Source organism: Myxine glutinosa, chromosome 3 (genome assembly GCF_964187855.1).
Source record: "Myxine glutinosa chromosome 3, kmMyxGlut1.1, whole genome shotgun sequence".
NCBI lineage: Eukaryota > Metazoa > Chordata > Myxini > Myxiniformes > Myxinidae > Myxine > Myxine glutinosa.
Window position 1 is genome coordinate 100,058,991 of NC_136263.1, and position 17,220 is coordinate 100,076,210.

General features: G+C 44.9%; 1 protein-coding gene across 1 annotated transcript; it reads right to left on the reverse strand.

Annotated features, from left to right (window-relative positions):
- Nucleotides 1-7,788: 7,788 nt before the first annotated feature.
- MRM2 (mitochondrial rRNA methyltransferase 2) lies at nucleotides 7,789-11,968 on the reverse strand. The gene is made up of 2 exons (XM_068110358.2): nucleotides 11,236-11,968; nucleotides 7,789-8,367 (listed from the first exon to the last, which is right to left on the reverse strand). Exons 1-2 carry the CDS (start codon nucleotides 11,543-11,545, stop codon nucleotides 7,937-7,939), a joined length of 741 nt encoding a protein of 246 aa, XP_067966459.2. The 5' UTR covers nucleotides 11,546-11,968; the 3' UTR covers nucleotides 7,789-7,936.
- Between the last annotated feature and the right edge of the window lie 5,252 nt (nucleotides 11,969-17,220).

The following is a 17,220-nucleotide window of genomic DNA, read 5'->3' on the forward strand; positions in this document are numbered from 1 at the left end:
ATGAGGGCTATATATATAGTCCGTGCTTGGAGCCTTAAAGTTCAACATAAAGTTTTTTTATGAAAAATAATGCAGATGTATAACAATCCACGAATGCAAGTTCAGAAATGAATGCAGATCCTTTACTTTGCGATACAAACGCAATTCCCGCCATTTCCACTCACGATCGAGGCCTCCACAGTGACCGCGCCTCTTCTTCCTCCTACAACTTCGTCTCACTTCTTTCACTCAAAATGCATGAAATTCTGCCGCATGAAATTATGTAGAGGCCTCGTCGGGGGGAGATAAGGAAGGTGTTGTAACAGAAGAATCAAAATAAAAGTGGAAGAACATAAGGAAATGGGAGCTATTCTGGACCCACAGCCAAACCCGACAAACCATTGCAATACACCCCGAACGTCTAGTGCCGCCACAAACTACACCATGGAATTGCAGCTGGCGCGGTTTTTTAAAACCATTGATATTAAAATAAAACGTAGCCTAAAACCACCGGGATTTTATGCTGATTCCGAATCTGTGTCTAAAACTTTTCTCCGATGTGTAGTTCTTGAGTTATAAGCGGACATCCAGACACACACACACACACACACACACACACACACACACACACACACACACACACACACACACACACACACCTCCTCTATATATAGAGATATATATATATATATATATATATATATACTGTATATATATATATATATATATATATATATATATATATATATATATATATATATATATATATATATATATATATATATATATATATACATATACATACATACATACACGAGTACCCAGCCTTGCGGAGGGGGGGCGGGGGACGGGGTTAGGGGAGATGGACGGCAAATATATACAACATATACATCTTTTGGGGGGAGGGGTGGCTTTGACAGGCCCCTCCGTTTTGGGGGAGAGCGGGGGGAGGGAAGGAGGAAAAATTTACCCATGCAAAGAGCGTTTTAACCTCAGTGTTGCGCAGGTAGAAAAGGAAATTGTAATACCCTCTGCCACCATAACCAGGTGGCGCTACACAGTACACATTTACATAGAGAATGTACGCTCCTCCCCCAGCCCCCCAAACATATTGTTGAGGATTTGAGAACCCTGTGTGTAATTTGCTGTGAAATATACCCTTTTGTGTGCTGTAAATATTCCTTGTAAATACCTCCAAGTGTAAAGGTCAAAGGTCGTCCTTAGTTAGGCCATCGCACACACGTAGCAAATCATGTTTCCCTCAGTAGTTATGTCCTCAGTAAATGTCAGCATAAGGCTTCGTTTCCACTAGTTCATTGTGTTGCATCAATTAAAGAAGCGTAGGCCCATTCTCCCTTCGAAAGGGTGCGGGTGGTTGTTGGCATTATCCCTCCACAAGACGCCATTGTTCCATGCGGTCGACCCGGGGAAGAAGGGCGTGGCTCGGCCATCGTCACCGGGAGGCGGAGCGAGGAAGAGCCCGTGCCCACCAATCGGCACTGCGAAGAGCGACCCGGTAGGCGTGCCCTCTTAACCCACGTCTTGATCTAAAAGATATAAAAACGCGGGCGGAAGCCTTTGACCGAGAGATGCAGATGGAGATGGTTCGTGTGCCCTGCTCGTTGCTGTACCTCGTCTGTGCTTGAGCCCGCTCACTGCCTCGCTGTGCTGCCTTGCTCTTGAGCCTTCTCTGCAGAATCAGCGCGTGGACGCTCGAGCAAGGGAAACCGACATCGAGCCATTGGCCCCGGACCTTCCTGCTGCGATCTCTTTGGGCCGTGCCCCCGCCCTGCCAGGATTCGAATCTGCCATTCCTTTCATCCCCCCAGTCGTGAGTCTGCTCGTTGTCCGTCCTCTGTGTTGTCTTGGGGCTTTAAGTTAAGCCTGTAAAGTATAAGCTAGAATTGCTCTGTGTCCTTCTGCTCCTTCCATTTCCCTGTATATTACTTTGATTGCTCTCTTTTCTTTGGGTTCTGTAAATAATTAATAAATATCTGTTCTTCTTTACCTTTGCCTTCCTTCTTTCTCATTCGGTCGCTTTAGCGATTTCCAAATTGAGTCTACGTGGCGCGATTCGGCCAACGCATATGAATCGGGTTTAGCCCTTCGATAAACGGCTCACGCCGCAGTCCGCTTCGCTCGGCGCAACCAATCCATTACGCTGCGGCCGTGAGTGGGACTATTTCCTTGCGTACCGAGAGGCGCTGGTATTTAGGTCACAGGACGGGTGGGCCTAATACCCTACCCAGCGCTGACCGGGCGTGACGTCATACCCCCAGGACCACGTCGGTCAGTCATAGACGAGGGGATTAATCCCCCCTCGATAAGGGGGGGGAAAGAGGCTGACGTTGGGTTCCGCAACAATTGGTGCCAGGAGCGAGATTCGGACCTGAAGGGCGCTTAGCGCACTCAAAATTTGGAGCGGCCGAAATTGTAATAACATCCAAATTCGAAATCGCGCCATGGATGATCAAGGCGACCGGATGCCGGTGGGGGGAATTAGAAGAGGGGTTAGGGGTAACCCAGGACCACAGGGGGGAAATGGAGGAGAGCAATGAAGATGTGGTTGCGGGGGTATCAGGTGCACAAAATGGCGACGCCGCGCACGAGGTTGGAGGCGCACAAAATAGCGGCGGCTCGCAGGTGGCAACAAGAGCCATGCCCGCAGTACCAGCGGGTTGGGACCTGCATTTACTCATAGAGCAATTACGAGCATCTGTAGAAATGCAGAGGGCCAAATTAAGGGCAGAAATGGGAGAAGTGGGGGACAAATCCGCCCGGGAAATAAAAGGGTTAAAATTAACCCAGGACCCCAGGGAAGGAGACGGACAATTGGTAATGGAGGGAGCCGATGAGGGCACAGTAGAGGGGTTGCAGAGGGACAAAATGGCGGCGCGGCGACGAGGGCTGCGTCGGCTGCGCAAGTAAGGGCTGGGGACATGCAAGCGTTAATGGCACAATTCATGTCGGAAATCAGGCAAATGAATGACAAGTCCACCGAAGAAATTCGGGAAGTGAATATTGGCATGAATAAAATGAATGGTAAAATAGATATCCAAGGGGAGCAATTGGGAAACCAAATTAAAGAAATAACTGAGGGACTGGCGAGGGACAGAGCCGCATACGAGGTAGGGGAAGCTGAGAGGGAGGTTGACCGCAGGATGGGCGAGAGGGTCCCAAGGGTGCACGACGAGGTAACGCGGTTCGAGAAAGGCTGGTTGAGCGAAGCGGAGCAAAGCGCGGGTAAAATGACGGGTATAGAGATCACGACCCGGGGTATGGGGCAGCCAGCGACCGCTGAGGTAGAGGGAATTTTAATAAAGCCAACGGTCGTCAAAGAAAAAGTAGTGGGTATTGAAATTGAAAAGACCGGGGACTTAGAAAAGCACTCGCGGCAGGGAAAGATGGAAAATGTGCAAAGTCCCTGCTCACATCACGATGCTGTGCTTAGTAACCAAAATGAAAGTTTGCAGGTGGTGAAGGAATGTGGAAGAGGAAGCGCCCAGGTGAGTCGGACTGTATATGGCACGAAAGGATTTTTCGTGCGCTTGGGATCGCGAAAGCACCCGGGCGTTCGTGGAAGGTCCTTTGTATGCTGTGTTAAAGCGAATGGCGCGCGTGTGAAGAAAAGGTGTGTGAAGGTGAACGGTGCGCATGTACGAATGGCGTCGGAGCGCGAGTGTGTTACTGAAAGTGAGGATGAGTGCACAACAGAGTGTGAAAGTGAGGATGAGTGCACAACAGAGTGTGAAAGTGAGGATGAGTGCACAACAGAGTGTGAAAGTGAGGATGAGTGCACAACAGAGTGTGGAAGTGAGGATGAGTGCACAACAGAGTGTGGAAGTGAGGATGAGTGCACAACAGAGTGTGAAAGTGAGGATGAGTGCAAAACAGAGTGGGAAAGTGAGGGTGAGTGGGAAACAGTGTGTGAAAGTGAGGATGAGTGCACAAAAGAGTATGCGAGCGTTATGATTAGACCTGAGTTTGTGCGAGGGGAGAATGCACGAGCGAGTGCTGTGACAAAGTGTGTGGGATGCACTGGAGGCGCCGGGTTTGGTGAATGTGAAAAGGGTCTCGTGGTGTGAGCATGCAAGTGAAGCATCGACGTTAACCGGGTTAGCAGTTAGGGCGACGGATAGCCGAGGCGAGCACTCGGGGCGCGGTGCGCTTTGTTGGATGCGAGGCCCGGCACGGATCGGTGCCGCGTCGCTTCTCTTGGAAGCGTCGTTGCCGATTCGGGCCTGGCCCCGCTCAGCACGGTCGAGTCCGGGCCTAGCCGGGCAAGGCGACCGGTCCGGTTCAAGAGCGGGTAAGAGGAAGCGGAACGGTGCCCCCTGGTGGCGGGGACGGGGTTCCGACCGGGCGAGATCGAGCCATCGGGCCGGAGGCCGCAAAGATCCGCGCCGAGATGGTGCGTGGAATCTCGGCCCGACCAAACCGCCTCCCCAGAATCGTGAATGCCGGACGGACTCAACCTGCAGGCGACCAAACCACCCGAATTCATTGCTCGGCTGTGCAGAGCCGAGCTGTGTAATAATGTAAAGACGCACCGAGAGGCGAAAAGTGAGTAGACTGTGATCCCCTCGCGACCAATTCATCGGCCTTGAGAATGGTTTTCTTCACTATCTCATAATCTGCACATTGGTCAATCAGTAAAGCCGAATAAATATCTTGAGCTTTACCCACCAGAACACTTTGCACTAATATGGTCCAGGACTCCTCCTGCCATTTTAGCCACTGTCTCAAAGTGTAAAAAAATCTTGGCTACCTCCTTTTCATTGAAGGATGGAACCAGCCTCACATGTCTGCCAACATCCCAGGTGTTTTGACTAGTTGTCGAACCAGTCGGCACGGGTGGTACCTCTCCCCGTTCTCTCATTAACTCCAGCTCCTTGACTTTAATTTCCTGCTGACGCGCCAATTCACGGTCCTTTAACTCCCTTTCGGCTCTTCTCTCCTCTGCTTCGAGTTCTCTTGCAGCTCTCCTTTCCTCTGCTTTTTTGTCTTCTAACCTTTCCTGGAGTTCTCTTTCCTGTACTTTTAACCTTTCCTGGAGTTCTCTTTCCACTCTCCTTTCCTCTGCTTTTTTCTCTTCTAACCTTTCCTGGAGTTCTCTTTCCTGTACTTTTAACCTTTCCTGGAGTTCTGTTTCCTGTACTTTTAACCTTTCCTGGAGTTCTCTTTCCTGTACTTTTAACCTTTCCTGGAGTTCTCTTTCCACTCTCCTTTCCTCTGTTTTTTTCTCTTCTAACCTTTCCTGGCTCTTCAATTGCATCTCCTTTTTTGGAGCTCCACACTTTCTTGTTCTTTTGGTAACCAATCCAAGGCTCCCTCTCTCCATGTTCCTCATTCCACCATAGATTCTATCAGCACTGTCTGCATCTCTGTTTTCTTCATTTTAGCTCGGACCTCCAAGCTAAAATGTTTGCCCAATATCAAGAGTTCCGATTTTAGTAACGCTCGGAACTGTGCCTCACTAGGGGTCGCTGTAAACTTCTCTGTGTCAAACTCCATGGTGACTATCCATTAGCACCTGTCTGCACATTGGTCAATGTAAAGGAGATGCAATTTTTTTTCGAGAACATCGAGATCGAGAATGAATCGAGATTTTTCGAGAACATCGAGAACATCGAGTCAGGAACTTCACACAAGAAATTTCCCAAAAAAAAACACAAAAATTTTTTTTTTTTTTGAAAAATTTGAGAATGTTGAAAAATTTCCAAAATTGGAAAATTTGGGAATGCTAGGGAATTCTATCCCGGACGATTTAGGGAATTTTAGATCCCGGACGAAGACCCAATTGTCAATTGGAGTCAATTGGACGAGCCCCAAATTTCTGTTACGGGGTCCTCTACAATCTCCTGGTCTCGGTAACCTCCGAACCCCGAGAGGAACCCCGGCAGAAAAATATGTTACCCTGTGGGGAAAATCAATAGTGAAACCACACCAATGATTAAAAATGAACAAACTTGTATTATAAATCACACACAGGTATAACGGTACAACAAATGGCCATTAAGAGTGCACTCTATATATCTCTTATATAAAGTCAGGTCACTCACGGCACGGCCAGCGAGTGCAACGACACTCCTCAATGTCTCTATAACTTTTACCAAGGCGAATGGGATTCGCTCCAGCGGTCGATGGAACTAAATCCGGTCGAAGCCCGAATCCCACTCTCCAGTCGATATCCGAAGCGTGTACAGTGGGCAAGGGTGCTCTTCCCGCCAAACTGTACAACGGCGCCCTCCAGAGGCGCACCTTCACCGCTCCCTTAGCAAACCGCAACGTAATTGGAGACGAAGCGGTCGCACACACATCCCCGACAGACGGTAGGATGTTGGGGTGAAGATGACACGAAGCAAACCTTCACAGGTGTCCGAAGCATGGGGTTCAAGATGGCCGACGGCTCTGGCTTGAGCCGATGCGAGGATTCGTCGGAATCTCAGCGCCCCAAATCTGTCTACGCAGATTTCTCCACTCCAGCGAATATTCTTATCGCCGGATGTCCCTTTCAGGAACTCAAAATCCCCTCGCGGCTATCGGTAAACCTTGCTCGTTACGGAGCGCTGACGTCACGCGTCCTCTCCGACTTTGCTCGCACTGCTTCTCCCTCTTCACCTTCTCGTCTTTCCGGTTCGGTGTCCTGTATCATTTAAAGTTGGCCTTTTTAACTTTAAATAACCGTTCCTGAATAATAAGCCTTTTGAAGATAATAATAGTACCTAATATCAGAACTACGTCAAGTGGGTGAAAACCACAATAACGGAAGTTACGAATCCGTAACACTATGCAAGTTGGTGTTGTATCTGGCTGCGGCTCCATCGGCAGCGCCCCAAACTAGCTTCTGGTGAGTTTTATTATTAGGGGGGAATCAATTAGTGTGTGCGCTAATGGGGATGGATTCCTAGCTAGTGTCTATGTGCGTTGCCATACGGGACACAGGGATGATCACAGAGGGAACGACGTCCAAGGGAATTTTACCCTTCTGCCCTAATCTAGTTAACAAGCCCCGCCCCCTTGCGATAGGGACGAATAAACACTTAATCTGAACAAACCGCCTAAACAGACTTATTACATGTGGGATTCCCTATCACGACAACCGGAGCACCTACCTATGCAGATCTACCTAACTCTATATATGTCACTACCCCATAATTCATATATATATATATACACATGGCCCAGTCTTCCACCAATATATTTGTGGATGTTGAAAGATCCCCAGTACCTTTAAAAATGAGTTGGCCATCATGTGTAGGCTCCCTGACCAAATTCTAAACATCATGTCTTGATTGAGGGTGGCTTTGTGAGCATTCTCTCTACCATAATGTAATGACGTGCCAATGTAAAGTTCTCAGCTATGGAAATATTCACAGCCAGTTGTACATGTCTGATGCCCTCCAGAAGGGTGTGGAGTGACGATCTACGATGCAATATCATGTGTAGATCTCAGCCCTTCATCATGATGGAATGAGTGGAAATATCAAAGTATCAAAATCGATCAGGTCATGCAAATTATACATCAAATAATTGATCTTTCAATTCTGAAACCATAACCCATATCAATGGGTGGGAGGTTATATGCTGCAGTGTAGGTGTTACGGCTATGGTGTGGTAAACCTGAGTTGGTCAGTGATAGCACTTTGAGCTGAAATTTGGATTTTCAAAAGATTCAACAAAACACAAAGTGTTAATAAAAATCTATCACTGAAGATTGGCAACGTAGACAAGATGCAATAAGTACAGAGACCCCGTTTGTATTTCAACGAATTTTCTTGAGGCCAATAAAATAATCATCATCGGAAATCATTGTAAATGCAAATTTAATATTTCCGTGCTTCTTTTTTTCACATTGACAATTGGGAACATCGAGAACTAAAATTGCAACGATATGAAACATATAACTTAGAATGAGCTGCAATCCTTTTTTTTTTCTTTTTTTTTTCCCCTTCAGCTACATCGCCTTGTTCCGTCCACAATATTCCCTAGCTACAAAGTAAATCTCAGCAGATTCACTCCGGCTGGCCAGAGGTTTCACCTGCCGTACATCCTTGAACAACGTTTCCACATGACGACGCAATGCACCAGCATCTGTGCCATTCCACAGTTTGCACAAAAAGGCCCCGCCGGGCTGCAGTGTGCCCTCAGCGAGGGCTAGCACCGCGTGGCAGAGCGACATCATGTTGCTTTGGTCAAGTTGCCGAATGCCACTTGCGTTTGGTGCCATGTCACTTAAAATGACATCTGCAACGTTTCCCGGCAGGAAGCGTTGTACACGCTTTTGTGTTTCAGCACTGCGTATGTCACAGTGATCCAAGAAGATGGCTCCGGGAAGTGGATCAATTGGGGATAAGTCGAAGCCAATGACTACCCCTTGAGGTCGGCCTGGGAGGAAATAGAGAATGTGCAACAGTAAGAATCTGTTTCAACGATTACATTTAACGAAAATAAATATTTGTTGGATTGAGAAACACAACAGACTTCTTTTTTAAAGAAATAAACCAATCGTCTCTCTTGCTGGCGGGTGATCAGTCAACAACATCAGTTATTCAGATTGCTAGGGACGTCACAATAGCTTTGATCTGTCTAACCTGGTTTTGAATGTCGACCCAGATATACACCGTCACCCTGATGTTTGGCAGGCAGTGCGATACATCAATGTGTGTGCAGTCTAATTGGAATGAGGTTAGGCCGGTGGGCCTGTCTGGCCCATCGGTCGTTTGTGGATGTTAAAGATCCCATAGTGTATTTTGCGAAGAGTAGGTGCATTATCACCGACACCCTGAACAAATTAGGAAATTTTGCCTTTTTCAGTCAAACATCAGGTACGTCTGGCAAGGTGGCCTCGAAGTACGCACTACTCGTCTCCGATACGTCTCGTCTGGGTTTGAATGCAGACCCAGCTATAAACTATCATCCCAGTGTTTCACAGGTTGGGCGAGTCATCAATTTGTGTGCCATCCCTTGGAAGGATGTTAAACTGGGCGTCCCATCTGCTGGCATTAGCTGGTGGACCTTAAATAACCCATGGTGTCCTTCAAGAAGAGTAGGCGAGCCATCACCAGCTCCATGACCAAATTTAAAATTGGCAGGCCTGGCTAGCCAGTTCGTGGGAGACTTCGGCCAAAAACTTCCCCCAACCAATGCCAGAAGAAAGTGGGAATAATTGTGGCCATTAAATAAAGAAGAACAATTCGAACGTCAGGCCTGGCCAACGAATTCGTGAAAGACTTAAACAAAAAAACATTCTCTGCTGGACCCAACAAGAAGGTAGGGATAAATGGGACTTGTACAGAAGAAGACAAAATGAAGAAGTTATTCAGACTGCTGATGATCAGCACTGTGCTGCTAAATGAGATTCCCTCTTCAATCGTCCTTCCTTTTTTTGTGTCTCCCTGTCTGACACCTGTTTCAAACTAGATCTTGCCACGACATTGATGCAGTTTCAAGGTCGCCGCTTTATCCTCGTATAATAAACGTGCAATTGATCATTGATCAAATAATAAACATTAATCCTTTCGAATCTTCAGGCTCATGGAATTTGCCGAAGCAGTTTTCCCTTGGCTCGTTTTGACGACCTCGGGATGACGACGGGCTAAGTCATCCCACCCGGTGTTAATTCAGCGGAATGACAGAGGCTCAAACTCAGGGCCCTAATAGGCTATGAGCCAGACCCCCCAAATTGACCGGTCGGTACCATACAGATGGAGTAAGGCTCATTGTGATTTTTAGCAAGATATATGTCCCTAGATATGAAAAAAAAGTGATAGCAGTGTATAACTCTCGGCCATCTCTGTGTTATCACCCGAAATATTATTATACGCCCGCTTCGCTTCGCCAAAAAATGTGATATTTGCTAAAATTGGAATAAATATGTTTTTAAGGACCACAGAGTGCCAATAATTTGCATACTGGATGCCAACTAATATAGTAATAGAAATATAGAACATTTGTGGGGGTTATGTATCAAAATATTGATATAATGACAAAAAATATGTTAAATTTAGTGAAAAAGTGGTCGAAATCGCTTCGAGTTCAGAATTCACATTGTACATTTTTGTCAATATTTCAAAAATGAAAACTCCCAGAGTAACATTTGACCCCTCAAAATCTTCGCAAGGAACCACTGCATTGCAATATATCATTACTATGTAATATGGTGGTTGTTTGGGGCACATATTTTGGCAAAGTTCAAAATATGTTCAACCATACCCCCTAATTTTGATATTATAGGTGCTAAAGGGTTAAACATTACTGTATTTGCATCTGTATTACCCAACTAAATTGTTATTTCCTTTTGTCATTCCAGGTAATGTGGTGGTGGTGGTGTTAGTGCTTGCCCAGTATTGCTAGTACAATCGCAATGGAGGAACAAACCAGAGATGAGGCGGAAGTGCCAACTGGAAGACATTGTATCATTCACAAGGAATCACTGAGTATTGATCCAAATGAACAACTTACCAGTCCACAAAGTTTTGAATCATGGAAAACCCTAATAAATGCTGCTCAAGTAAGAGATCACTCCCCTATACTTGACATCGCTAAATCGGTGACAGACAAGGAGATTCCAGTGATCTTCTACCATAGGAAATGTAGAAGCATTTTCACGATGAAGAGAGATCTGGAAGCCCTTAAACGTAAAACAGATTCAAGCTCAGCAGAGTGGTTCCTTATGCAGTGGTTCCTTGCGAAGATTTTGAGGGGTCAAATGTTACTCTGGGAGTTTTCATTTTTGAAATATTGACAAAAATGTACAATGTGAATTCTGAACTCGAAGCGATTTCGACCACTTTTTCACTAAATTTAACATATTTTTTGTCATTATATCAATATTTTGATAAATAACCCCCACAAATGTTCTATATTTCTATTACTATATTAGTTGGCATCCAGTATGAAAATTATTGGCACTCTGTGGTCCTTAAAAACATATTTATTCCAATTTTAGCAAATATCACATTTTTTGGCGAAGCGAAGCGGGCGTATAATAATATTTCGGGCGATAACACAGAGATGGCCGAGAGTTATACACTGCTATCACTTTTTTTTCATATCTAGGGACATATATCTTGCTAAAAATCACAATGAGCCTTACTCCATCTGTATGGTACCGACCAACCCCCTTGGCTCATAGCCTATAAGATCTTAAGCTATTCCACCCTTGTATATCTCACTTTAATGTACTTATGTATCTGTAGTTGACAATTAGCGGATGTAGAGGTAGAGCCAAAGTCTTTACCAGACAAGACCCACCCTGCACTCCAAGAGCATTGACCCTCTGCACGACCACCTGGCTCCAGGAACCGGGAGCGGCGCCGCAGTCCACAACCCTGAGTCCGGGTCGGAACAGGCCGAGCTGGGAGTCCATCTGCAGAAGCTTGTAGGCGCTGCGGCAACGATATCCTTCCTCTTTAGCCTGCCGCACGAACGGGTCTGCTATCTGCCGGGCCAACCATTTCCGTGTGGCCGCCTTGTCAGACGAGGCCCGGCCGGGGCATGTCCATGGGAGTCGAGCACAGCGAGTCGGGAGGAAGGCTCGAAGGTCGCGATGAACTAAGTGCATCCCGAGGCGTTTCGACCTCCCCGAACATCCGTCCACATTGACGAACCCCTGGAATTCTACGCAGTCTCCTGAGGAACGTCACAATACTTACGGCGACGACTTGAATCCCTCACGTGCTCGGGAGAAGGTACTGCACTGTACTGCACTGTACTGCACTGTACTGCACTGTACTGCACTGTACTGCACTGTATTACCGATACACTTCCGCCTTCGTAGGAGTCATCTGGCAACGCGCTGTGAGGCGAGTTTTGACGATCGACACCAATTTCCGTGATTTGATGACCAGAAACAGATTAGAAAATAAATTTTGAGCGGTAAATCCTGAATAAACAGGAATTCAACCGGAAACGAAATTAAATCTCTGACTTTGATTTGAAGAAAACATTACAAACACCATGGTTGTAATTGCATTTCCGGCATCACAAAGTTTCAGTATTTTATTCTAAATAGGTAAACTATTTTTGATAGCACTTAATTTTCCATTTGATGATCAATACCATCATGATTTTTCTACACTGTCTACATATTGTCAGAAAAAGCGCATTTTAAAACCAAAATGTGAATCTTCTTCTTCTTCGTTTGTACGCAGCACAAGGCTGTGGGATGGCATCATTGCCTGAGGGAGGCGCAGTGCCCCCTGCTGGTGAGGACTGGAATTTGTAATTTGTTCAGGGTGCCGGCGACAACTCGCCTATTGTTCGCGATCGCGAAGGACACCGTGGGGTCTTAACGTCCACCAACAGAAAACATGGGAAGATGTCAGTGATGGAGTAAAGATTGGAGGTAAGCTCATGTAGTTGGTCAGGTTAGCAGAAGATCAGGTCATTAATCATACCTTAATCATCGGTTTTAGTGGGTAAAAATACTTCATACCTTCATTAAAACCATGAGGGGCACACCTCTGGTTTTCTCCATGTAAATGTGTATCGTATAGCGCCACCTGGTCTGGTGTTAACCAGCATTAAAAGTCCTAATAAAATACACCATAGTTATCATAAAAGTGTGGGAAACGAATCGGGAAATGTGACAATCAATATGACGAACTAAGGTGATGTTGTTGGACGAATTATAAGCGGGATATTTCTTTTTACAATGTTTTTTGATTGAGAGGTAGCAGGTGAGTAATCGCCAGTACCCTGACCAAATTTCTTTGTTTAAATTCCTTTCTCAGGATAGGGAAAGTGTAACTCTTACGGAGACCATTTTCAGATTATTTTTTTGTATGCTATGTCGAGGCTCATATAAGAGCTAACACATATAACATATAACAAAGGAAGCAGGAGACAAGAGGGGGCAACAGAGGGAAGCACAGCAACAGTAGAGAACAGGGACATCGGGAGATCTGTGGAAGGGAGAGGGCTGGGGTGGGGTGCACAGGATAAACAAGATGGACACTACACAGATTTTCAGGAAAGAAAACAGGGAATTTTAAGGAGGTGGATTTGTGGTGAATTAACGGGGTAGAAAAGATCAAGGTTTTGGATGGGGGAAGACACGAGATGGCGGTGAACAGCTGTTTTGAAGACCAAGAGGGACGAGTGGAATTGAAGAGAGTGAGGGAGTTTGTTCCAGAGGCGGAAGTAAAGAGGAATGAAAGAGTGAAGGTGAGCAGACAGTCTTGATTTTGGAGGTTTCACCAGAAGAGGGTTTCTGGCAGACCTTGTGCATCCTGAAGAAATATTGGGGGGACAGAGCACAGACAGAGCTGGGGGAACTAGGCTGGAGAGGAGTTGGGAGAAGACAGAAAGACCACCAACCTGCCTGTGGTGAGAGAGTGAAAGGCCCTCAGAATCAACTTCATCGCGGAGATTCCAATGATTCTAAAAGCCTTTAGAATTCTAAAAAGATTATTTAGAATTCTTTAGAATTCTTTAGAATTCTAAAAGCCTAAAAGCCTTTAGTTTCTACAGCGTGAAGCCGAGCTAGGTCTGAGGCAGGTGCACCAGCCCAGAGGGGAGAGCAGTACTCCATCAAACTGCAGATGAAAGCTTTGTATGTGCCAAGAAAGGACTTCGCATGATGTCGTTGACTGGCTTTGGAGGCCAGCTTGGAAATGTGGCTTTCCAAGGGAAGATCATGGCAGATAGTGAGACCCAACAGCTTCAGTGATAGAACTTCTTTGAGAGGATTGTTGAGAAAGTAGATGGGAGAGTTTTCCAGACGGTCTTTTCAAAGAGACTTTTTTTTCACTTTTCTCACTTTTTTCACAGTCACAGACTTTCACAGACTTTTCTCACAGTCACAAAGACTCACTTTTCAAAGTGAGTGTGAGATTTTTCAGGATTGAAAGACATGTTCCACGTGTTTCGCCAGTTTGTGATTTTTTTCCAGGCCTGTAGAAAGTGAAGAAGCTGCTGCCTACCGATCTGAGGGATCAGGGATGAGAGATGGTACGGCTGAGGGTGGAGTCATCAGCAAAAAGATAAAGAGGATATTCCTGGAAGTCGGAGAGATCATTGATGAAGATTAGAAAAAGCACAGGGCACATATCGTCTTAAAGAACTCCAGCCTGGACAGGATGAAATGAGATGAGAGAATTCCATTGAGAGCCACACGTTGACTATGACAGCAGCGAGCCATTAGTGGAGATTTCCATGGATATCATAAGAGAAGAGTTTGGTGAGCAGGGCGGGGTGCCAGACCATGTCGAAGGCATGAGATATGTCAAGGGAGACGGCTCTGATTTCCTGTTTGGCGTTTAGGACCTCTATCCATCCATTATTGAGACAGCAGAAGCAGCGGCATTGTTGAGATTGTTGAGACAGCACTTGGTAGGGCACATACCTCTGCCAGGCTGAATAGTCAGCACGTCCCCCACGTAGCGGGAGACGGGGTTTTACAATCACTTCTGTGTCTGTCTGTCTGGGTGTCTGTCCGGGCCGTAACCTTTTACCATTCGAGATATTGTCATCAAATTTTCAACAAAGCTTTATTATGAGAATGTGGAGAAGGAAAACGAATAATTTTGTTAAAAGGTTAAAAGGTCAAAGGTCAGCATCACCGAAAATAATAAATTTTCATCCAATTGACTTGAAATTTCAATTAACCATTTGCGTTTTGTCATCAAATTTTCAACAAAGCTTTATTATGAGAGTATGGAGAAAGAAAATTAATGATTTGGTCTAAAGGTCAAAGGTCAGCATCACATACAATCGTCGATTTTCATCCGATTGACCTGAAATTTTAAGAATTTGCATATTGGGACACTGAATTGTTTCACCTATCAAAAGCTAGAATCTGTTTTTGTTAGATCAAAAGGTCAAAGGTCAAGGTTGTGTAAAATCCCTAATTTTCACCTGACTGACCTGACATTTAAATAATTTTCATATCGGGTCACTGAATTGGTTCTAATCGGGTCACTGAATTCATATCGGGTCACTGAATTGCTTTTGAATACTAATCAAAAGCTAGGAGTTGATTGTTTTTTTTTCATCAAAAGTGTTCATGTGTTTCCATGTGTCCAGTGTCCATGTGTCCATGTGACTTGAAGTCCGAGCAGTGTCCATGTGTTTTATACCTCTCCCACCCCCCTTCCCATGCCTCCTCCACCCAAGCCCTCTCCCTCCCATAGATCTCCCGATGTCCCTGTTCTCTACTGTTGTACTTGTGTGCTTCCCTCTCTCTCCCCATCTTGTCTCCCGCTCCCTTTATTATGTTTTTATGTGTCCGTTTTTTTTTTTGTGATTAATGTTAGCTCTTACATGAGCCTCGATCTTGTACATAAAAAAAAAAGGTCAAAAATCAAGGTTGCACAAAATCGTACATTTTTTATCCGATTAACCTGAAATTTAAAGAATTTGCATGATTGGTCAGAGAATTGGTTCACCAATCAAAGGATAGAAACTGATTTATTTTGTTTAGATTTATATCTCAATGGTCAAAGCAATCGTCAATTTTCATTTTGAATTTTTTTGAAACTGTTTACTTTATGTTGAGCATTCGGAAGAAGAAGAAGACGTCTGAATACAAACAGTCGTGGAAGGGATTTGCATTTTCAGATGCTTTATAGTTTACGTTTTGTATTCCACTGATAGACCAGATCTGCATCTGGACCTGAACCAAAATCGAATCAGCTTGTTCTTGACACATACACAACCCATCCACCAAGTTTTGTCATAATCCATTTACAACTCTTTGAAATATCGTGCTATATATCGATTTTGCCCCCTTCTGTCAATGGTGAACAATTACATGAAAAACAAGAAAAAGAGCAATCCGAGATTGCAAACCCTCAACAGGATGTATTTTCAGTAGTTTATTAAAGGCTTTTATGTTAAAACAAATATGGCGGCCGAACCACGTGACCCATGACGTCATCTTTTTTTTTTCTCCAGCAGTTTATGCCAACATATGGCGCTCAATAAATTTCATCTTGATTGGATGAAGTTTTGTACTTGTCGAATTATGACGTCAAAATGGAGGCACCTATGACATCATCATTATATATTTTATTCCCCATGGAGAGTTCTTTTCAATGAGCCATGTCTCAATTTTTTCTATTCAGCGCTTTCGGAGATATAGAGGTGCAAAGTTTATCGGTTTTTACAAGATGGCGGCCGAACCACGTGACCTATGACGTCATACTTATCATTAAAAAATTCTACCGGTGGAGTTGCACCTATGGTGGAAATTTCCTGTCAATCGGACCAACGGTTGCAGAGAAAATCATATTTATTCTGTGCGGACAAACAGACAGACAGACAGACAAACAGACAAACAAACGGACTCAAATGCAATACCCTCTCCTCTGGCGAGGGCAATAAAAAAACAATCGTATCCGAATCTTCACCAAAATGGAATCAATCCGTTCTTGTCACACCCAAACCTGTCCATAAAGTTTCACCCGAATCCGTCCACAACGTTTTGGGTCTCCCTCCCATAGATCTCCCGATGTAGGACATCCTGCTATATATCTTTTTTGCCGTATCTCTCAATGGTGAAGAATCGCTTTTAAAATTCGAGTATCCAGATTAGAATCTTCACCAAAATCGAATCATTTGCGCAGACAAACAGACAAATGTCTCAACAAGGCAAGGTTGAAAACATAACCTCCGTCCACCTTTGGTGGCGGAGGTAATTATAATACTGCATTATTCAAGTCAATTACCTGAACAACCTATTTTCTTACACAACTGTTTGATTGTTTGCTCAATGAAATGTTCCTGTACATCTAACGGATTAGGCTAAATTTGAAGGTTGTTGCCTAAAACAAGGAAAGCCAATTGATGCACCGCCAAATGAAACAGGTGTGTTACCCTCACCTAAAATAGATGGCGAGCAAATAAGCTTCGAAGGATTACAGCTACTGTAGGTGCTGACAAGCAAGCAGCGCTTGTTGTGAGAAACCTGCATTATTTGTACATGGTGTTTCAAAAGATTGCAGCACTGCTTACATATGCTCAGGTTGCACAGTTACTCCATGTCATTGGTAGCAATGACGAATTAGTAGCACATGTAACGGTGGCCTCTTTTGGTAAAAGGTTAGGGTTCGGATTAGGGTTAGGGTTAGGGTTAGAGTTAGGGTTAGGGTTAGGGTTAGAGTTAGGGTTAGAGTTAGGGTTAGGGTTAGAGTTAGGGTTAGAGTTAGGGTTAGAGTTAGAGTTAGGGTTAGAGTTAGGGTTAGGGTTAGGGTTAGGGTTAGGGTTAGAGTTAGGGTTAGAGTTAGGGTTAGGGTT